This window comes from Argentina silus (assembly GCF_951799395.1).
Source record: "Argentina silus genome assembly, chromosome: Y".
In the NCBI taxonomy this organism is placed as follows: domain Eukaryota; kingdom Metazoa; phylum Chordata; class Actinopteri; order Argentiniformes; family Argentinidae; genus Argentina; species Argentina silus.
Window position 1 is genome coordinate 19994196 of NC_139654.1, and position 23732 is coordinate 20017927.

General features: G+C 44.5%; 1 protein-coding gene across 1 annotated transcript; it reads right to left on the reverse strand.

Moving 5' to 3' along the window:
- Nucleotides 1-209: 209 nt before the first annotated feature.
- Nucleotides 210-22671, reverse strand: LOC310823833 (pituitary homeobox 3-like; the record flags this gene model as incomplete). The annotated part of the gene is made up of 3 exons (XM_083696704.1): nt 210-776; nt 17958-18163; nt 22563-22671. 3 exons carry the CDS (start codon nt 22669-22671, stop codon nt 210-212), a joined length of 882 nt encoding a protein of 293 aa, XP_083552830.1.
- Nucleotides 22672-23732: the final 1061 nt, after the last annotated feature.

A 23732-nucleotide genomic window follows, 5' to 3' on the forward strand; every position in this document is an offset into this window, starting at 1 on the left:
AGCGGATATAATCTTTGAAATTCTTTTTAACAGTTGGTCGGGACAAACAACATCTTGTTAATCAGTCCATTGTGTTGTGCAGTAACTTTGGTTCAGTGATGGAGCGTGGTTGGGACCAGGCAGAGGGAGACAGAGGTGGGGTGGGGGGGCTGTGGGTCTGGGAGGGGGGCAGGCTTGATGGGCTGGGTGGGTTGGTTAGGGAGATGTCTTCATACCGGCCGGTCCACTGCGTACTGGCATGGGTTTAGGTTAGACACAGGGTTCTGCACAGCCGGGTAGGCGAAGTTGGCGTGCTGTTTGGCCTTGAGCCTCAGGCTCGCCAGGCTGGAGTTGCAGGTGTCTCTGTACATGTACGGGCCAGTCGTGGTGGCGTAGGGGCAGGTGGCAGCACTCACCGCCACCGAGTTCAGCACTTGGCTGTTGAGGTTATTGAGGTTGCCCAGGTTGTTGAGGCCTGTGCCAGGTACCCCGGCCACCGCTGAGGGCACCATGCTGGAGGCCATGTTCATGGAGGGGATGGAGCTAGGAGAGGAGAACATGGGCTGCGAGGACAGGGGGCTTACATTCATGGAGTTGAAGAAGGGGAAGCTCTTGGCTGAGAGCGGGCTGTTGGCCAGACTCTTAGTGGCCCAGTTGTTGTATGAGTAGCCAGAGTACATGTCGTCATATGGCTGCATGAGACCATTGAACTGGGTGCCAAAGCCATTTTTGCAGAACTCCTGCTGCTGGTTCCTCTCCCTCTTCCTCCACTTGGCACGGCGGTTCTTGAACCATACCTGTGGGCAAGAACCAGAAAAGACAAAAAGCAAATAAATGTGTTTTTAAATTCATGTGAGTTGGGAAGAAGTGCCAGATTCAATCTGTTGAAACATAATTTTCTCGAATCTACAGAAAGGAAACTAAAATACTTGGATTTGAAAACTGAATCAACTCGGATCCAACTAATGCTCTTTCAAAATATTTATGAATCCCGTTTTATCAAAGCTGTGAAGGTATTTTAAAAGTATCAGCAAGAAGAATTTATATAGTACAGTATTTTAGAATGTTCACAAATTGTAATTTGCTTCACTCTCTAAATGTATTATTGGCCATAATTAATCCACATCAGAATTGAATTGAGACACTGTATCATGATATCTTTCAAACAATTTAGCAATGTTCTCTATATACTCCACATGAAAAATCTGTCAAAGCCATGATTTCTTGTCCTTTTTTGTGTTTTATTTTTTACATTATTGATAACTTTAAAGAAAGAACAAGTGCACAAACTCATACGCATCTATTTCCCCTCTCTCCCAACCGCCTTATGTAGGCCCACGACTGTGCAAGCATACACACTGTACAGAATCGTATCCCAGCCATTTGGTCTGTCAGCATCAGAGGCATCTGTTGCGATAGTGATCGAATGCTCTGGACTATTAAACCACCAGTACAGTGTACATAACAGTGAGTTTTCCATCCTACTCAGTGACAGCAGGGGAAACCCCAGTATTAAGGAGAGTTCTTCCCTCACCCTTACAGTTTTTCTCGATTGCATTCTTACATTTCTTGAAACAGTGTTCACCTTTTCAAAACATTTAACACTTTCCCCTAAACAGTTAACACATTTACCAAAACCCCATATTTCTCTTGCAAAATGCACAAAACTGAAGTTCTTACTGTTTTTCACTTTTATTTTCAAATAAAAGTTGTCCAACCTGCAATGCATATTGATGTTACTATTGTGCATATTGAGTTACTATTTAGTGTGTCATTATGAAATTAGCGGTTGATTTAACTTTTCATAAAATGACTGTGGGGGGACATGCAGCGTTCGGCCTGTAGAGGGAGCTACAGGACCGTGGCCAGGGTTGTGTCGGCGAGGCTTCGTTGCACACCTGTTGCAAATGAAGCCTCGTTGGCTAGTGCTTAACATGTGTGTGCCTTTGTCATTTCAGTAGTGGGGCTGGAAACGGCGGAGCAGGAGGAAGCAGCGGACGACTGGAAAGTCGGAGCGATATTACGAATTGTGAAATACCAAAGAACTGTCTTAATAAACGGGTTATTCCCTCACCCACACACTGCGTCTGCCTCTGACCAAACGAACATTGCTACAATGACAAAGGATACTGTTTTGATGCAAGTTTTGAGTCATCAGAAAAGTACCACTTTATTAGGTACACTTTGCTAGTACCGGGTTGGACCCCCTTTTGCCTTCAGAACTGCCTTAATTCTTTGTGGCATAGATTCAAGGTGCTGGAAACATTCCTCAGAGATTTTGGTCCATATTGACATGATAACATCACGCAGTTGCTGCAGATTTGTCGGCTGCACATCCATGATGCAAATCTCCCGTTCCACCACATTCCAAAGGTGCTCTATTGGATTGAGATCTGGTGACTGTGGAGGCCATTGGAGTACAGTGAACTCATTGTCATGTTCAAGAAACCAGTTTGAGATGATTTGAGCTTTGTGACATGGCCCGTTATCCTGCTGGAAGTAGCCATCAGAAGATGGGTACACTGTGGTTATAAAGGGATGGACATGGTCAGCAACAATACTCAGGTAGGCTGTGGCGTTTAAACGATGATCAATTGGTACTAAGGGGCCCAAAGTGTGGCAAGAAAATATCCCCCACACCATTACACCACCACCACCAACCTTTGAGTTACTGTTGCCTTTCTATCATCTCGAACCAGTCTGGCCATTCTCCTTTGACCTCTGGCATCAACAAGGCATTTTCGCCCAGAGAACTGCCGCTCACTGGATATTTTCTCTTTTTCTGACCATTCTCTGTAAACCCTAGAGATGGTTGTGCATGAAAATCCCAGTAGATCAGCAGTTTCTGAAATACTCAGACCAGCCGTCTGGCACCACCAACCATGCCACGTTCAAAGTCACTTAAATCACCTTTCTTCCCCATTCTGATGCTCGGTTTGAACTTCAGCAGGTCGTCTTGACCATGTCTACATGCCTAAATGCGTTGAGTTGCTGCCATGTGATTGGCCAAATTAACAGTTTGGTACATTCTGAGAAAAAAAGAACGCACGGGTGAGCTCGGCAACACAAAAAGGCCTGAACGTCCATGGAAGACAACAGTGGTGGATGATCGCAGGATCCTTCACATGGTAAAGAAAAACCCCTTCACAATATCCAGCCAATTGAAGAACACTCTCCAGGAGGTAGGCATATCATTATCCAAGTCTACCATGAAGAGAAGACTTCACAAGAGCAAATACAGAGGGTTCACCACAAGGTGCAAACCATTCATAAGCCTCAAGAATAGAAAGGCCAGATTAGACTTTGCCAAAAAAACATCTAAAAAAGCCAGCCCAGTTCCGGAATAGCATTCTTTGGACAGATGAAACGAAGATCAACCTGTATCAGAATGATGGGAAGAAAAAAGTATGGAGAAGGCTTGGAACTGCTCATGATCTGAAGCATACCATATCATCTATAAAACACAGTGGAGGCACTGTGATGGCATGGGCATGCATGGCTTCCAATGGCACTAGGTCACTAGTGTTTATTGATGATGTGACAGAAGACAGAAGCAGCTGGATGAATTCTGAAGTGTTTTGGGATATACTGTCTGCTCAGATTCAACCAAATTCAGCAAAGTTGATTGGACGGCGCTTCACAGTACAGATGAACAATGACCCAAAACATACTGCGAAAGCAACCCAGGAGTTTTTTTTACGGCAAAGAAGTGGAATATTCTGCAATGGCCGAGTCAATCACCTGATCTCAACCTGATCAAGCATGCATTTCACTTGCTGAAGACAAAACTAAAGGCAGAAATACCCACGAACAAACAACAACTGAAGACAGCTGCAGTAAAGGCCTGGCAAAGCATCACAAAGGAGGAAACCCAGCATTTGGTGATGTCCATGGGTTCCAGACTTCAGGCAGTCATTGCCTGCAAAGGATTCTCGACAAAGTATTAAAAATTAACATTTTATTTATGATTGTTAATTTGTCCAATTACATTTGAGCCCCTGAAAATAGGGGACTGTGTATAAAAATGGTTGCAATTCCTAAACGTTTCATACAATATTTTTGTTCAACCCCTTGAATTAAAGCTGAAAGTCTGCACTTCAATTGCATCTCGATTGTTTCATTTCAAATCCTTTGTGGTGGCGTACAGAGCCAACATTATGAAAATTGTGTCACTGTCCACATTTTTCCAGACCAAACTATCTTTCGTATAGCACTGCACCTGTTACAGAAAATACGATTTCTAACTATATATATATATATATAAATCAAATTAATCTAAAACATTCAAAATCAAGCACGTAGTCACAAAAAGTGAATTACTGTCAAACACAAAAAGGGCCAACAAAAACATTTACAGTAATCTATTCTCTCCTGTCTGCCAGGCCACATGTTACGTTACTGATGACCTATTTCATCTGTGATTATAGACTGATTGTTTGTTGAACTGTTGAGTGATGAGAGTCACAATGTATAGAGTAGAGATTCACTATAATGGGAGAAATGGCTATATGCTTTAAGGAAATAATTCTGTTTTGTTTGTCAACACTTACTCAATTGATTTTTCTGTCTGCTTAACATTTGCATTTTGTGTGAAAGCAATGAGAAATTACAAACTGTTTTGCTGAAAATGTCGCTGTTGTGCTCGTATGTTATTGCTGTGGGCATGTGAACTTCAGTTTCATACAAATGGTGTAAGCAGTCGTGAAAAACTGTAACACGAGTCTGAGGCAATGTTGTTTAGGTGTCTGTGGAAACATCTGAATGTCAAATGGTAGTTGGATGGGGGGTTTGTGGCAAACCTTACCTCACCTTCCTGAACTGTCAGATGACGACCACAATCAGACACAAGTGACCTGGGGAGCTTCTCACCACTCAACATTGTCTCCACAAATCCATATCTCAAAATAAAGACAAGCTCAGTCATTGTGGAAGCTTTATCAGTGAGAGAGAGCTCAAATCCAAATGTACTTTAACAAAAAATATATCGTTTGATTTATCCTGAGCTTTGTCGCTTTTTTGTGCGTGATTTGTTTGATTAGAATGCTGCCACAAAACAGCCAGTCATTATGCTCAGAGCAAGAACATTTATTACATTACATTATATATAACTTTTTAAACCTACATATAAAAAGGTATGAGCCGCCTCTACATTCATGATCTCTCAAACACTGTGCAACCACTGTCTTTCGATAAGTAAAGCCCCAAGGAATTAAACCTACATATAAAAAGGTATGAGCCGCCTCTACATTCATGATCTCTCAAACACTGTGCAACCACTGTCTTTCGATAAGTAAAGCCCCAAGGAAGTTACAGTAGAATGTGAGCATACAAAAGTTATCTCCAAAGGAATGACTAAATCAATAGTGTGGTGTAGACCATGTAACCATTCATTGAAGAGCCTCACTGGTATTATTATATGCAGTGTTACGGTCAGAGCGAATGAACCCAGGTATGGAACACAGACTCAGGACAAGGATATAAAATAATAGGGTATTTAATGAGGGAATAACAGGGAACGGGACAAGCAGGGGGGAAATTGCAAACGGGGTAGGGCAGGCAGGCAGGCAGGCGGACAGACAGACAGACAGACAGGGCAGGTGAGCATGTAGGGCAGGTAGACTGGGCAGGTAGGGCAGGTGGGTAGTGCAGGCAGGCAGGTGGATAACTGGGTCGAGGTTCTGGAGCATAAGGGAGAAGGCGATTAAACAGAGAAACACACAAAGACTTAGATCTCGATGCGACTAAGCAGCCGAGAACGAGACTAACTTGAAACAACAAACAACGATCTGGTGAAGAGTGGATGGGAAGCCGGGGTTGAAATACAGGAGGTGATGAGCAGATGACCAACAGGTGAGCAGAATTAGCAGGTGGAGATGGTGAGTGATAAAGAACCGGAGCCTGGCCATGCCCACACACAACAGACACAGACAGACAGGAGAGAGGGAGGCATTGGCACAGACTAGGAGGAAGTGGAGGGCGTGACATGCAGGAGCCTACATACAGTTGTGGTCAGAGGTTTACATACACTTGTAAAGAACATGTATGTCATGGCAGTCTTGAGTTTCCAATCATTTCTACAACTCTTATTTTTCTGTGATGGATTGATTGGAGTACATACTTCTTTGTCACAAAAAACATTCATGAAGTTTGTTTCTTTTATGAATTTATTATGGGTCTTCTGAAAATGTGACAAAATCTGCTGGGTCAAAAATATACATACAGCACCTTGAATTATCAATTTTGGTGATGTAGAAAGTTCTGTCAATCAAATTTGCTTTGTGGCATGGCCTCTTAACTTCTTATGAGTGATTATGATTGACTACAGCTGGTGATTTATTTCAGCCCATTTAAATAGGGCTCGTTTGATAAACTCATTACACTCAGCCAAAAACGCTACAATGGGAAAGTCTAAGGAGCTCAGCACGGATCTGAAAAAGCGCATCATTGACTTGAACAAGTCAGGAAAGTCACTTGGAGCCATTTCAAAGCAGCTACAGATCCCAAGATCAACTGTGCAAACAATTGTTTGTAAGTATAAAATGCATGGCACAGTTGTGTCACTGCCACGATCAGGAAGAAAGCGCAAGCTATCACCTGCTGCTGAGAGGAAATTGGTCAGGGTGGTCAAGAGTCAAACAAGAACCACCAAAAAGCAGGTCTGCCATGAATTAGAAGCTGCTGGAACACAGGTGTCAGTGTCCACAGTCAAGTGTGTTTTACATCGCCATGGGCTGAGAGGTTGCCGTGCAAGAAGGAAGCCCTTGCTCCAGAAGCGGCACCTTAAGGCTCAACTGAAGTTTGCTGCTGATCACATGGACAAAGAAAAGGCCTTCTGGAGGAAAGTTCTGTGGTCAGATGAAACAAAAATTGAGCTATTTGGCCACAATGACCAGAAATATGTTTGGAGGAGAGAAGGTGAGGCCTTTCACCCCAAGAACACCATACCTACCGTCAAGCATGGTGGTGGTAGTATTATGCTCTGGGCCTGTTTTGCTGCCAGTGGAACTGGTGCTTTACAGAAAGTAAATGGAATAATGAAGAAGGAGGATTACCTCCAAATTCTTCAGGAAAACCTAAAATTATCAGCCAGAAGGTTGGGTCTTGGACGTAGTTGGGTGTTCCAACAGGACAATAACCCCAAACACACATCAAACGTGGTAAAGGAATGGCTAAATCAGGCTAGAATTAAGGTCTTAGAATGGCCTTCACAAAGTCCTGACTTAAACCCCATCGAGAACATGTGGAGTGTGCTGAAGAAACAAGTCCGTGTCAGAAAGCCAACGAATTTAGTTGAACTGCACCGATTCTGTCAAGAGGAGTGGTCAAAGATTCAACCAGAAGCTTGCCAGAAGCTTGTGGATGGCTACCAAAAGCGTCTAATTGAGGTGAAAATGGCCAAGGGACATTTAATCAAATATTAGCATTGCTGTATGTATATTTTTGACCCAGCAGATTTTGTCACTGTGGGGGGACATGCAGCGTTCGGCCTGTAGAGGGAGCTACAGGACCGTGGCCGGGGTTGTGTCGGCGAGACTTTTGTTGCACACCTGCTGCGAATTAAGTCTCGTCGGCGAATGTTTAAGATGTGTGTGCTTCTGCCATTTCAGTAAGGGAGCTAAGCTGGAGAAGGCGAGGCGACGAGAGCAGAGCAGAGCCGAGCCGAGAACCGAGAGAGAGACATTGAACGAGGCTGGAAAGCCAAACCGTGCCAGCGGAACCCCTTTGTGAATAAACGGGACGAATTCCCTTATCGTTATACTGCGTCTGCCTCTGTGTATAAACGGACTGTGTTACATTGGCGCCCAACCTGGGACACAGAATACAGGCAGGATGGACACATTAACAGCGGCAATATCGAGGATAACGCTCGTCCTCGAGCAACAGACGGCCCTGCAACAGACCCAGCAGGCGACGCTGGAGGAGCTGACGGCGGCGAGGGTCGCGGACAGGGCCCTCCTCCAGGACTTCACCAGGGCCGGCGGGCCGGCGCCGGGGACCGGAGCGGCACCAGGTCCCCCCAAGGTCCAGCTGCAGAAGATGGGGGACCTGGACGACCCAGAGGTGTTCCTCGCGGTGTTCGAGGGGACGACGAGGATCTCGGGGTGGCCGGACCGAGAGTGGGCCTACCATCTGCTGCCCCTCCTGTCAGGGGAGGCGCAGCTCGCGGCCCACAGTTTGCCGGCGGCCGCCCAACGGGATTACCAGTCCCTGGCCCGGGCGATTCGGGACCGCCTGGGCCTGACACCGGAGGAACACCGGCGCCGGTTCCGGGCCATGACAATGGAGGAGGGGTGCCGGCCCTTCGCCTTCGCCCAGCGGCTGGGGGACAGCGCATGGCGGTGGCTGGACCCCGAGAACAACTCGGCGGTGGAGGTCGGGAACCGGGTGGTAATGGAGCAGTTCCTCGCGGGGCTCCCGGCCCGTACCACCGCCCCCAGGACCTAAAGACCGCCGTGGGTCTGGCCGAGGACCATCTCTCCCTCCCACCGCGGGGGCCACAACGACCAACCCCGGAGCTGGCCAGTCCCTTGACGGACCTCACCCGGAAGGGTGCCCCGGATCCGGTCCAATGGTCGGGCCAGTGCCAGGGGTCGTTCGAGGCCCTTAAGGGGGCTCTTTGTGGAGAAACGGTCCTGTATGCGCCTGATTTTAACCTCCCTTTCTCCCTACAGACGGACGCGTCGGATAGAGGGCTGGGAGCAGTGCTGACCCAGCGCGTGGAGGGGGCCGACCGGCCGGTGCTGTACCTGAGCCGCAAGCTGTCGGAGAGGGAGGGCCGGTACAGCACCGTGGAGAAGGAGTGCCTGGCCATCAAGTGGGCGGTCGGCACCCTCCGCTACTACCTGCTGGGTCGCGCCTTCACCCTCTACTCCGACCATGCCCCCCTCCAGTGGCTCCACCGCATGAAGGATGTAAACGCGAGGATCACCCGGTGGTACCTCGCGTTGCAGCCCTTCAACTTTTCCGTCGTGCACAGACCAGGGGCGCAGATGGTCGTGGCAGACTTCCTCTCCCGTGCAGGGGGGGGGGAGTAGGTCGTCGGCCGTCGGTTCCCCGGCCTGTGTCGGGCGGTGGGGGTATGTGGGGGGACATGCAGCGTTCGGCCTGTAGAGGGAGCTACAGGACCGTGGCCGGGGTTGTGTCTGCGAGACTTTTGTTGCACACCTGCTGCGAATTAAGTCTCGTCGGCGAATGTTTAAGATGTGTTTAAGAAGGGAGCTAAGCTGGAGAAGGCGAGGCGACGAGAGCAGAGCAGAGCAGAGCCGAGCCGAGAACCGAGAGAGAGACATTGAACGAGGCTGGAAAGCCAAACCGTGCCAGCGGAACCCCTTTGTGAATAAACGGGACGAATTCCCTTATCGTTATACTGCGTCTGCCTCTGTGTATAAACGGACTGTGTTACAGTCACATTTTCAGAAGACCCATAATAAATTCATAAAAGAACCAAACTTCATGAATGTTTTTTGTGACAAAGAAGTATGTGCTCCAATCAATCCATCACAGAAAAATAAGAGTTGTAGAAATGATTGGAAACTCAAGACTGCCATGACATACAGTGCCTATAGAAAGTCATCATACCCCTGTGAAATCTTTACCTTTTGTCACATTACACCCTGGAAATTAAAATAAATCAAATCTAACTTTTTTTAGCTGTATGTACACATTATAACCCTCATCATCAAAGTGAAAAATAAAATGTTTAAAAATTCTGGACAATTATTAAAAATTAATTCGTGAAATACCTGGTTTGGTTAAGTGATCAGCCCCTTAGAGCAGTGTTTTTCAACCTTTTTTGAGCCACGGCACATTTTTTACATTGGAAGAATCTTGCGGCACACCACCAACCAAAAATGTTACTAAATGACACTCTGTAGCCTGATACAGTATATATAATTACAATATTATATACATTTCCTCTCCTGTTGTTTTTTCTGGCAGTGCCTTGCAAAATAGGAAGTTTTCTCTAATGGCATCTCCATCCACAAAACGCACATTGGCCAAGAGCTGAGAATGTCCACTAATATCCGTAGACTCATCAAGTTGCAACGCAAATTTCCTACTGATGCGTATCTTTCCCAAAACATGACTTTCGATATCTGTACACATGTCATCAATACGCCTGGCAATTGTGTTATCTGAGAGCGGGACTTTAGCTCTGTCTTTAACCGCGTCAGGGCCGAGCATCTCGTTGACAACGGCTTTGCAGGCAGGTCGTATTAATGTCTCTGCCACAGAGTGGGACTTTTTTGATTTAGCTACGAGTTCAGCAACTAGGTAACTAGCTTTGAGGGCTTTCTCATTTACCTTTGTGGTTTTTCTCATAAAAGTTGCCTGTTTCTCTGTGTTTTCACGCAGGCGAACAAAATGGTCCATCGGCTTGTTTTGAAGCGACGGGTGTTTCGTTTGGAGATGGCGTTTAAGCTGCTTGGCACCATGGCGCTGTTGGAAGATAACTTTCGCTGTATTGCCTCGAGCTCACCGTCTTTGCTTTCTTTTTACCACCACTCATACTAGGGCCTTCACCTGGGTCAGAATCTTGTCCAGGGCCCAGTTCGGAGTTTACATTTTTCCTTTTTAAAAACTTCTCCATCACTGTCACCACAACCTGTCGCATGCGTCACTAATTCTCGTCTCTAAGAAGGAACGAGGCAATTAGCTACCTGCTGCCACCCGGACGAATATTACATTACTCTGCTAGTCACTATATTACAGCACAGACACTCGACAATGGCATTTTATTTGCAGATAATAATTAATAAATGTTAATTAAAAAAAAAGTGAAATTGGATAATTTCTCACGGCACAGCCCAACGATCTCTCACGGCACACTAGTGTGCCGCGGCACAGCGGTTGGGAAACGCTGCCTTAGAGCATACCATTATAAACTTGCTCAGGTGCAACCAATCAACTTCCAGATCAAACACCAGGCTAATTGCCCCCCATCTGACATCAATTGTAGTGGTTTTGATTACTTCAGAATAAAACCAGCTGTTTCTTGAGGATTCCACTTCAAGAAAAAACTTCACCATGGTTGGAAAAGTACTTTCAAAAGGCCTCCGGGATAAAGTTGTAGGAAGGCACAAGTTAGGTGAAGGCTACAAAAAGATTTCGAAGGCTTTAGCTATCCCTCTGAGTACCGTTCAGAGCATCATTAAGAAGTGGAAGGCGTATGGCACCACCAACACCTTGCCTAGATCAGGCCGTCCGTCCAAACTGGATGACCGAGCCAGGAGGACATTGATCAGAGAAGCTACCAAGAGGCCAAAGGCAACTTTGAAGGACTTACAAGTCTTTATGGCTGGGACTGGTCTGTCTGTGCATGTGACAACAATCTCACAAGCTTTCCACAAAGCTGGCCTGTATGGCAGGGTAGCAAGAAAGAAGCCTTTTCTGAAAAAGTGCCACAGTCAGTCTCGTTTGTGCTATGCAAAAACGTACCTGGAAGATTGTGTTGCCATGTGGAAAAAGGTTTTATGGTCAGACGAGACAAAGATTGAACTTTTTGGACTGAACTCCAAGCGCTATGTTTGGCGAAAACCAAACACAGCACACCACCCAAAATACACCATACCTACTGTGAAGCATGGTGGTGGCAACATTATGTTGTGGGGATGTTTCTCTTCAGCAGGGACTGGGCAATTGGTCAGGATTGAAGGGAAAATGGATGCTGCCAAGTACACCCAAATTCTTGAGGACAACCTGCGTCCCTCTGCTAGACAGCTGAAGATGGGCAGGTCATTCACCTTCCAACACGACAACGATCCTAAACATACCGCCAAAAGAACAACGCAGTGGCTTAAGGATAGAAAGGTGAATGTCCTTGAGTGGCCAAGTCAGAGCCCTGACTTAAATCCGATAAAAAATCTGTGGATGGCCTTGAAGAGAGCAGTCCATCGCCGCTCACCACGGAATTTAACTGAACTCGAACAATTCTGCAAGGAAGAATGGGCAAATATTCTCCAATCTAGGTGTGCAAAGCTAGTAGAGACATATCCAAACAGATTGATGGCTGTAATTGCAGCAAAAGGTGGCTCTACAAAATATTAAATCAGGGGACTGATGACTTTTCCAACGCTGTTATTCTTGTTTTTCATTTTTTATACATTTTCAGAACTGTCGCCTTTTTTTTCATTAGTTTGATGTTGTATAGCTAAATTTGTACATAAAGCTGGAAAAACGGTTTTTTTAATGGGTTTTGATTTCAGGCTGTACGACAAATAGAGTAACTATTTCAAAGGGGTATGATGACTTTCTATAGGCACTGTACATGTTCTTTACAAGTGTATGTAAACTTCTGACCACAACTGTATGTTTACATTTCATGGCTTTTGGCAGACGCCTTTATCCAAAGCAACTTACAACAAATACATTTGTTTAAGTAAGTGAATCATCTATCCATCAGTCATCATAAGAAAAAGTAATCAATGCTTGGACCAGCGTTCTGGATGAGCTGCAGAGGCCTGATGGTGGAGGCAGGGAGACCGGCCAAGAGTGCGTTGCAGTAGTCAAGGCGAGAGATCACGTGTGTGGACCAAAAGTTGTGCTGCTTCTCTGGTGAGGAATGGACGTATCCTTCTGATGCTTGCTGTCGCTGTGATGTTCGCCAAACAGGATAAGTGGTTGTCAAGGATCACCCCAAGTCAAATGCAGCGGACAGGTCCAGAAGAATGAGATCAGAGGAGAGGGAGGAAGCTCGAGCAGAGTGGAGGGCCTCCGTGACAGCAAGGAGAGCAGTCTCAGTAGAGTGCCCAGCCTTAAAGCCGGATTGGTGAGGGTCAAGGAGGTTGTTCTGAAGGAGGCAGTGAGACAGTTGGTTAGAGACAGCATGTTCAACGGTTTTAGATAAGAAGGAGAGAAGGGATACCGGTCTGTAGTTAAGGACAGCAGACGGGTCAAGAGTTGGTTTCTTGAGAAGAGGCTTGACTCTGGCTGTCTTGAAGGCAGCTGGGACAGATCCTGTGGATCGAGAGGAATTGATTAAGGTGGTAAGGAACAGAAGGAGGTCTTTGGAGATGGATTGGAGAAAGGGGGAGGGGATAGGATCGAGAGGGCAGGTGGTTGCTCGCTTGGATGTGACCAGTTTTAGAACATCAGCTGAGCCAGAGACCGGGTGTAGCGCAGTGGGTTTGGGAGGAGAGGTAGCAGTGTTGGTGAGAGGTAGAAGGAAGGAGCTGCTAATGTCATCAACCTTCTTTTCAAAGTAGGTGACAAAGTCATCCGCAGACAGGGAGGAGGGAGGAGGGGGAGGAGGTGGGTTGAGGAGTGAGGAAAATGTGGAGAACAGTTTCTTTGGGTCAGAGGCAGAGGAATGAATTTTGGTAGTAAGAAGCTTTAGCAGCTGATGCAGATGAGGTGTAGTTGAGGAGAGAGAGAGAGATAAGGTTCTAGGTCATCAGGGAGGCCAGTTTTTCTCCATTTCCTCTCAGCTGCCCGGAGCCCTATACAAGCTTGCAGGGTTTCAGACAGCCTGGGAGCGCGTGGAGAGGATTGTGCCGGCCTTGAGGTCTGTGGACAGAGAGAGTCGAAGGATGAGGAAAGAGTGGACAGCAGGGTGGAGGAGGCTGCATCAGTGGATAGAAGGGAGAAGGATTCAAAAGAGGGTAGGGAGGATAAGACAGAGGAAGAGAGAGCAGTGAGTAAGAGGGGACGCAGGTTGCGACGAGAGGATACAGTGTGGGTAGAGACTGACTGGGAGGGGGAGGATTTGAGAGGAAGGGAGAAGGATACAAAATGATGATCAGAAACCGGAAGAGGGGTAACTTTAAGGTTGGAGGTATGGGAGGGTCTGTGGAGACAAGGTCGAGCTGATTGCCGCCTTGTGAGTCGGAGGAGAGTGGGACAGGGTAAGGCCGAAGGAGGAGAGAAGGTCAAGTACTCCAGACGAGTGAAGCTTCTCCGACTGGATGTTGAAGTCACTCAGTAGTGTGAGCGGTGTGCCGTCCTCAGGGAAGAAGCTGAAAAGGACATCCATCTCGTCTAAGTGACCAAGCTGACCTGGTGGACGATCGATAACAACAATGTGAAGTTTGACAGGGGAGGTGACAGAAACAGCATGGAATTCGAAGGTGGATATGGACAGGTGTGACAGGGGAAGGACATTATGTGACCACTAAGGTGAGATGAGGAGTCCTGTTCCTCCCCCTCGACGATCAAAGAGGGCTGCCGGAGTAGCTGTGTTTTCTGGTGTAATCCATGTCTCTGTGAGAGCAAGGAAGTGGAGGGACATGAAGCAGGCATAGGCTGAGATAGCCTCTGCTTTCTGGACCGCTGACTGGCAGTTCCAAAGTCCTCCCGCGACAGTGAGGTCATGGTCAGTTGAGCATGGTGGGTAGACTAGATTAGATGGGTTGCGAGTGGGGGTGTAGCGTCTGTGTGTCCTCCTGAGGGATGAAATAACAGGAATGGGGAGGAAGCACATTGTGATGTTTGCCGGTATAGAGATAGAGGGTTTGTGGGAAATACAAGATGTAGGTAGCACTCAATACACTCAGAGTAGTAAAAAAATAAACTAATAGAATAAAGTTTGATCTTCCTCTCAGGCCTTCCTCGATGTACTCCACAGATTGACTCCTTCGTCTTCGTGTCAAGCGTCTTTGTGTCAGGAGGCTGTCGCTCTATGATTTTCACGATATAAATGCAGATTCTGTGATTGCTGATGACTATCAGGGTAGCAGCCCCTTCCACCTGACGATCAGTTAACGACCAGACAGGTTTCACCACTCACTCAATCCCAAATGTATTAGTGCTGGTCCAAGGTGAGCAGGGGTTAAATGCCTTGCAGGATCGTGTCAGGCCCTCCCACTGGAGATTGACAGCAATTCACAGCAATTGGCTTCAAACAGATGGCTTCCAATAGAAACTAGGTTCCAGAGCTTAAGGCAGGATAGCCACAGCAAAATACACAAGCTACCAACAGCACACTGACTTTAAACAAGATTAAACTGACTTGATTAGACTGACATATGTTTCATTTAGGTAATGCTGCAATGCTGTGCTGCAATGTGTTTGCTGAGGAAGAATAAATAGATAGATATTGTGGAGCAACAGGTTTTGTTTGCTGTTTGAAAGTTAATTACAAACGCATACTCTGACAAATCACATAAATCAATATAACAACAAAAGTATTCTGGCTATATGGGCAGAATCCACGTGGGATTAACAGGGAACATGTAGGGTTCAAAGCGCCACTGATAGAACAACAGACCACACAGGGCCTTGCTCCTAATGTCTATCAAAATAACAACCAAGACTGTGTGCAATGTGACCTTTCATCCAGCCAACAGCAATTTTATCCAGTACTTGTCAAGCAGGCAGCGATTGTATTGTCGTCCATCAGAATCTGAGCCCACCTGCTCTACATACAGTGAGTGACCAAAACTCTGGCCTAGAGGAGGACATTTTAGGGTCTGAGTGGAGCATACATCTGACCTTTTAGCAAATTATGTGATGCCTTGTTTTTGGCAGTTGAAATAAAATGGTTCAGTAAGAATCCCTGCTTGCTGTAAAAATGTATTCTTTTTGGTTTTTATTGTGTTTGTGTTAAAATGATGATGTCTGTGATGTACCAAAGACACAGCAAAAGATAAACAACGTAGACTTTGAGAAAACAAATTCTTAATCCTAAAAGTCGTAAAGCCAAAGAAACTGGATTGGGTTCTTTTTACACTCACTGGCACCTTCTACCCTGTTTTCACTTGCTCTGTGATCTCTTCTTCCACACATTCATTTCTACAGATCACATATTCTAAAGGCTGAACCAAATAGTTGTCCCACATTTTCTGTGTGGAAAGTACTGATACATAAACTAGACTAAACTCTATTCTTTCACTAGCTCAGTAGGGATTCACTCATACTTGTGCCTTCTGACTAAAACAGCGGGTGAAATAAGTATTGAACACGTCACCATTTTTTCTCAGTACATATATTTCCAAAGGTGCTATTGACATGACATTTTCACCAGATGTTGGTAACAACCCAAGTAATCCATACATACAAAGAAACCAAAAAAAATACGTTCAGAAATTAAGTTATGTGTAATAATGTGAAATGACACAGGGAAAAAGTATTGAACACATGAAGAAAGGGAGGTGCAAAAAGGCATGGAAAGCCAAGACAACAATTGAAATCTATCAGTAATTAAAAACCAATCCAGCCCCTTGTCAGTGCAAATTAATATCAGCTGGTTCAGTCCCAACTGATGGCCTACAAAAAGGTGTCATTGCCAAGGTGTCACACAAGACACATCTCATGATGGGTAAAAGCAAAGAGCTGTCTCAAGACCTCCGCAACCTAATTGTTGCAAGACATAACGATGGCATTGGTTACAGGCGCATTTCTAAGCTTCTGAATGTTCCAGTGAGCACTGTTGGGGCCATAATACGGAAGTGGAAAGACAATCATTTCACCATAAATTTGCCTCGATCAGGTGCTCCTCGCAAGATTTCTGACAGAGGAGTGAAAAGAATAATCAGAAGAGTTGTCCAAGAGCCAAGGACCACTTGTGGAGAGCTTCAAAAAGACCTGGAATTAGCAGGTACTGTTGTCTCAAAGAAAACAGTAAGTAATGCACTCCACCGCCATGGCCTGTATGCACGCTCACCACGCAAGACTTCATTGCTGAAAAAAAAGCATGTTGAAGCTCGTTTAAAGTTTGCTGCACAACATTTGGAAAAGCCACTGGGAGAATATAGTGTGGTCAGATGAGAGCAAAATTGAACTGTTTGGATGCCATAATACACACCATGTTTGGAGGAGAAATGGCACTGCACATCACCCTAAAAACACCATACCAACAGTGAAGTTTGGAGGTGGGAACATCATGGTGTGGGGCTGCTTTTCAGCAAATGGTACTGGCAAACTTCACATAATTAAAGGAAGGATGAATGGGCAAATTTACTGAGACATTCTTGACCAAAATCTGCCAGGATGATGAAGATGAAACGAGGGTGGACATTTCAGCAAGACAATGATCCCAAACACACAGCCAAGGAAACTCTCAATTGGTTTCAAAGAAAGAAAATAAAGCTGCTAGAATGGCCCAGCCAATCACCTGACTTAAATCCCATTGAAAATCTATGGAAAGAACTGAAGATCAAGATTCATAGAAGAGGCCCACGGAACCTTCAAGATTTGAAGACTGTTTGTGTGGAAGAATGGGCCAAAATCACACCAGAGCAATGCAAGCGACTAGTTTCTCCATACAGGAGGCGTCTTGAAGCTGTCATTACCAACAAAGGCTTTTGTACAAAGTATTAAATAAATATCAGTCAGCGTGTTCAATACTTTTTCCCTGTGTCATTTCACATTATTACACATAACTTAATTTCTGAACTGATTTGTTTTGGTTTCTGTAGCAAGGTTCGTTGTCACACAGAGGCAGACGCAGCGTGTTGGTGAGGGAATGTCCCGTTTATTAAGACAATTCTTGCTTTTCAGCCCTTTAAACGCTCTGTGACTTTTCAGTCGTCCTACTTCCTCCTTCTCCGCCATTCCCAGCCCACCTACTGAAAAGCAGAGGCACACACATCTTAAGCATTTCGTTAAACGAGGCTTCATTCGCACCCGGTGTGCAAGAAAGCCTCGTCCCCCCGTAGCCCTGGCCACGGTCATATAGCGCCCTCTACAGGCCGAACGCTGCATGTCCCCCCACAGTTTCTTTGTATGTATGGATTACTTGGGTTGTTACCAACATCTGGTGTCATGTCAATAGTACCTTTGGAAATATATTTACTGAGAAAAATGGTGACGTGTTCAATACTTATTTCACCCGCTGTATTCTACACAGTCGGTCTACGTACCGAACCACAAGCCAGAGGCACTAACCAAATCAACTCCGGTGTAACACAGTTTTCTTTTTTCTTTTTTTAAAATCCAGCTCACAAAGCCCTCTAGGGAACTGGGTTGGGTTCACACTGACTAACAGCACCCTTTGGGCACATACAGCACCCTCAGCAGCAGCTCAGCAGGGGGGTACTCACCCTGACTCGTGCCTCTGTGAGGTTGGTCCACACAGCAATCTCCTCCCGTGTGCTCATGTCTGGGTAGCGGTTCCTCTGGAACGTGGCTTCCAGCTCCTGGAGCTGCTGGCTGGTGAAGTGGGTCCTCTGCCTGCGCTGCTTCTTCTTCAGAGAGCCGTCCTCCGCATTCAACTCATCTGTCTGTTTGTGGTGGGACTTCTCTGTGTCTGTAATAACACAGCACAAAAGAAGAAGAAATACCATGAAAAGACAACACAAAGGAATACATATGGAGATAGATTAATGCCAATATTATTGTAAATAATGTGTACTATGATCCGTAAACAAAAAACACTAAGCACAAATGTAATTTACTATCCACACACAAACACCTCTTGATTTGTATTTGTAAATCATTATTTTAATACATGCAAAATGTTTTGTAATATGGCTAAAGATGTGTAAATAAATGCTCTTACATTCGCAAACAAACGTCACAATGTGTGAATAAAAACGAAAGCATAAAACGAAAAGCATTTTTGTTCACAGATCATGGTACACATTTGTGAGTTGTAATCTGTTTATTTACAATAATATTGGCATTAATCTATCTCCATAGATACAAGTTGAATAAAAAGTTGCAATAAGAGTTGCAATAAAAAACAAAACAACAGTGCACTTGCCCAAACATGCCTTGAAAAAGCCTACCTTACGAAACTGTACAACACATGGTAGAGTGAACAAAGCACTAAGACCTAAGCTATATTAGTCAACACTTTGGCAGGCATATTTCTCTTCTCATACAGCCTCTGTTCAGGCAGAATGCCTGAAGTGTCTTTCCACTCAAAATCTGTTTCCAAAGCAAAATGATAGCAACACTGCTTCAGCTGTCAGGTCATCACAGGCAATATATTATCAAATGAATATATTATAATGCACAAATATGTTTCATCTGTTAAAATTAATGTATTTATCACTATGAAATATTAACATAATGAGAAATCATAAAAAGGTACCTGACACAATTTGTAACAGACTTTTATATTCATCAAAGTGAAACGTTTTCCCCCCTCCTCTAAGAGATGACAAAAGCATATCAATAAAAGCATTTGGCTCTGAAATAAGGTCAAGGGCGGGACCAAAAGCAGCCATGTTATGTCTACCGAAGATCCTTTCTCTCCTGACCAGAGTTCTGCAATTTGGGGACCCCACAGAAAGAAATTTGTTGGCAACCTAATCCGATGGATCAGGCTTTTGTGACAGGGCAGGTTTGTTACTGTTTGCCAATAGCTTAGCTTTCTGGGAGCAGTTCTAAATGATCAGCAGGATTTAAAAGATTCCACAGGGCCACTGATAAAACCAATAGGGCCAGGCCATGGCTGTTATCTGGCAGTGAACTGACACTGGTTTAGCCATCACTTAAGACCTAAATCTGTTCATGTCCATGCATGAAGTTATCCAACGAGGAGATCGATCTTAGTGTATCCAACTGATTACATTACTAAATACATTATATTGTGGTTATTGTCTTCTAAATAAGCACAAGTCCAAAGAACATTGTGGGGGGACATGCAGCGTTCGGCCTGTAGAGGGAGCTACAGGACCGTGGCCAGGGTTGTGTCGGCGAGGCTTCGTTGCACACCTGTTGCAAATGAAGCCTCGTTGGCTAGTGCTTAAGATGTGTGTGCCTTTGTCATTTCAGTAGGTGAGCTGGGAACGGCGACACGGGAGAGAGAGAGTGGAGAAGTGACTTGTGAGGAGGCTGGAAAGCCAAACGAACAGTATTACCAAAAACCTTTATGAATAAACGGGAACCATCCCTTACCGACATACTGCGTCTGCCTCTGTGTACGAACGGACATTGTTACAAACATTAATACATATTTAATTTTGTATGGCAACACATCAAGCACAACAACATGTGTGTTTATGCCCATGGTGTTCAAATGCCCACAAGGCATGTGTTCCAACTATACTCTTGCAGCTTAGGCCCAGCAAAGAACTTGGTCAAACTATACCAATCAGCCAATGATCAAACCAACCAATAGTTAGGCATTCTTGATGCCCATAACCCCTTGCATAATCTTTTGAAATTAGGGTAGTAAATTACCTGTAACCACTAACCACTAGCACTATTTCAATCAGTCACTGACTTTTCTTATAGCAAAAATATAAGTGATTATGACAATCAATAGAGCGTGAGAGGGAGCTGCTCTCAATAGTTTAGTGCAGGGGTTCTCAACCTTTTGCAAGCTGGGCCCCCCCAAAGCTGGTTCATTGCAGTTGGGGCCCCCCCTCCTCCCGGCGCCACCCCCCCCCCCTTCCCGGCGCCACCCCCACTACACCACCTTGCATAGATAGATAGATAGCCCTAGGCTAGGCTATTATTGTTAGGCCCACACTATTATTATTATCATCATCAGTAGCGGTAGGTAGGCCTATTATCATTACTAGGCTATTGTTATAATTGGCAGTAGCACCAGACTTCTAATGTGAGCTTGCAGGCATTATTATTATTATTATGAGTAGTGGTAGGCCTATTATCATTACTAGGCTATTGCTATATAATTATATGAGGTTACATGCTTTGTTGTTGTTGTTGTTGTTATTATTATTATCATCATCAGTAGGCCTATTATCATTACTAGGCTATTGCTATAATTGGGAATTGGCACCAGACCTCTGATATGAATTTATGCTTTATTTTTTTTAAGACTTAACAATTGTAGTCCTTTGTGAGTGAGTGAGTGGGTGAGTGTGTGTGTGTGTGTGTGTGTGTGTGTGTGTGTGTGTGTGTGTGTGTGTGTGTGTGTGTGTGTGTGTGTGTGTGTGTGTGTGTGTGTGTGTGTGTGTGTGTGTCTTAGTCGCGTGGGTCGTATAGTTGTGTTGCAACACGGTGAAAAGGTTGCTAGCTAGTTAGCTAAGTGCACGTCTAGCAGTTAAAAAATTACTGGCTAGGGCTGAGATGGGGATAATCTTTAAAAAGACTGTTTGTGGGGTTAGTCTTTAAAAAGACTGTTTGGGTTTTGAAGTATAGGCCTAAGTAAATCGATATCGAGATTGATAACAGATAGACTAGCGAGAGTTGGCACAAGCGAACTTGGCAAGAGACTAGACTAGAGTGAATGGAGCTACGACGCGTGTGCCGACGCTTATATAGTAGCACTTACGTGACGTCGCGTCACAGGCTCAAAATACAATACCCCTGTATTGGTAGATTTGAAATGAAACTGTGTGGTTGATTTGTTTGTGTGTTATAATAGTCCAACCACTTGCATTTCGACATGGGGGGAATCTGTTGCATCTCCTTTGTAGGTCTACTAATAGCCAGTGAGTCCGTGATTTTCTTTTTTTTTTCCCTCCCATCCTGTAGCCTACTCGCGCACCCCCGGGAGAGTGTCCGCGCCCCACCAGGGGGGCGCGCCCCACCGGTTGAGAACCACTGGTTTAGTGAAACAAGATTATAAATAGGTAAAAGCTTTCCAGTAAATTAACGTTACTGGGGAGCAGATACTGTACAAGTACACTTTCCACTGATGACATTTCTTTAAAAGTCGTTGCGGCAGCCATGAAGAGATATTCTCAGCTCTGGAATGTCTGAAGGCTTGTTAAGGGTGGATTTACGAGCGCAATAAAATCTGAATTTATACACTTGCCTCCTCCATCGGACAGGCAGAAAGGAATAAAAGTGTAGCCGCCTACTATCTACCTGTCGTAAATAAACGACGAGTAGCATACATTAGTCAGACGTATGGACTCTGGGCCTATTTGAGTCGCTGTACCCACAGAGATGTCATTTTTGAATTCGCACGTATCACAAATGTAGCTTATTTTTTGGCAATCATTTGTCACATAGTATGGTAGGTGATTGAAAGAAAACAGAGACATGAAGCCTCTGAAGTATGAGCAATCTGATAGCTGCGAACATTTTTCCCGTTCATTATGCGTACCGTAGGGTTTTTTGCATATTGTTAAGATTTCAATGAACCTCTGACACGCTCAAGCCTTAATCACATCAAAAATGTTTTTACTATACGGTAAAACTGCGTTTCCGTCGAAGCGTAACATGTCCATGCTGATATTTACATTGAAAAACATAGAAAAGATGAAGAAAAAAGATAAAACCTCGTTAAATAGATATTTTTTGCAACACCTTCATCGTGGGGTTTATGAGCGAAAAGGACAACTGCTGATAACAAAAACGCAATAGTTGCAAAATTGGCATAAAGGTTCAATTTTAAATGTATTTATATAGCCTTGAATTACATAACAGAAAAATGAAAAATGTATACCCACATAGAATTAGCCTATACGCAATTGATAGGCATATAACATAAATTAACATTTTAATTAACAATTTATGTAATGGGCATGGGTATAATAATAATAATCATCATCATCATCATCATCATCATCATCATTATTATTATTATTGTCATTCGTATTTGCATTATTTATCCTATTGCATTAGCGTTTGCATCATTATTTGCATTTCGACTATTATTATATCCATTATCATTCGCAATAGGCTCGATGTTGGTACAATATTATTGCATTAAACTCTGAGAATGTATTCATCCACAATTCTCTTTAGTGACCTTCAGTCGTCTTATCCTTGTAACTAACCGCTGTTGTCTTGGCCTTTGCTTCCCTGATCATGTTGAGGGGTCCCGGAGTCCGAGAGCGATAGCGCTGGGCTACGGGCTTCACTGTCCGTCAGAAGGTTAAAATCCATAACCCGCCAGGCTCTGCAAACAACGATGCAACACATTTTAGTACAAAACTAAATATATTACTAACAAATACAAGCTTTGCATCATTAAATGTGTTTATTATTGACACAATAATTTATCTTCAACCATCATCATGTCATCAATCGGCACAAATGTATGGTATGGAGCTACATTTAGGCCTCCGATTGTCACCGAATTGACATGAGATGGCCTACCCCAACAGAATAACAAGAGAAACAATTGATAACAATCAGCCTAAAGCTGGCACCTAATGCCTTTCAATGTTCACCTATTGACCAAGGAACTGAAAGTCTATCGCATCGGCACCATATCACCGTTATCTAAGTAGTGTATTGATAACAAGCTTCTAATCATATGCATACAGTAGCCTAGCCTTGGCTAAAACATTGTCAATTTTTTTTACATTTTCAGCCTCCAGCCATAAAGCAGCCCTGAACGAAAATGTTGGTGGAATGCAAATATTCGGGTACAGTCAATGAACATACTTTCTTATGTGTATTTTTGATCCTTTGGAGTTAGAGCGGTAACATATATGGTGACACTTTTAACCTAAATAGCAACCCCGTGAAGGAGGCTGATACGTAATGGAGCCTAAAATAACACGTCGTTTATTTATACAAGCGCACTTAACACCTTTAAGATATGGGGACACAATCACTCCCTCAAAGCTTCTTGAGATTTATGGGTTTAAAGACGGGGTGGGTTCCAATCCACTCAAGTCCTTTACGGGAGTTTCCCCAAAATTAGAGTTACCCCATGCGTAGTCCAGCTTGAGCATCCATTTTTGCCTTGTGTAGCCTACTAATTAGCCTAATTTCTACTAGTTTTATATTATATTTGCAATGCATTTCAGTGTTTTTTTCAACATCTGTTTTTAAGTGATCAATAAACTACAACACAAAAACATGGTTGTATAGCAAAGACTCAACCGTGCCAGTTTGGTATGGGGGCTTTTCGACATATTCGATGCATATTCGATGTTGAAAATACGTTGACCACTTGGTACATTCGAAATTATCTCAGTTTTTCTGTGGGCCCACGA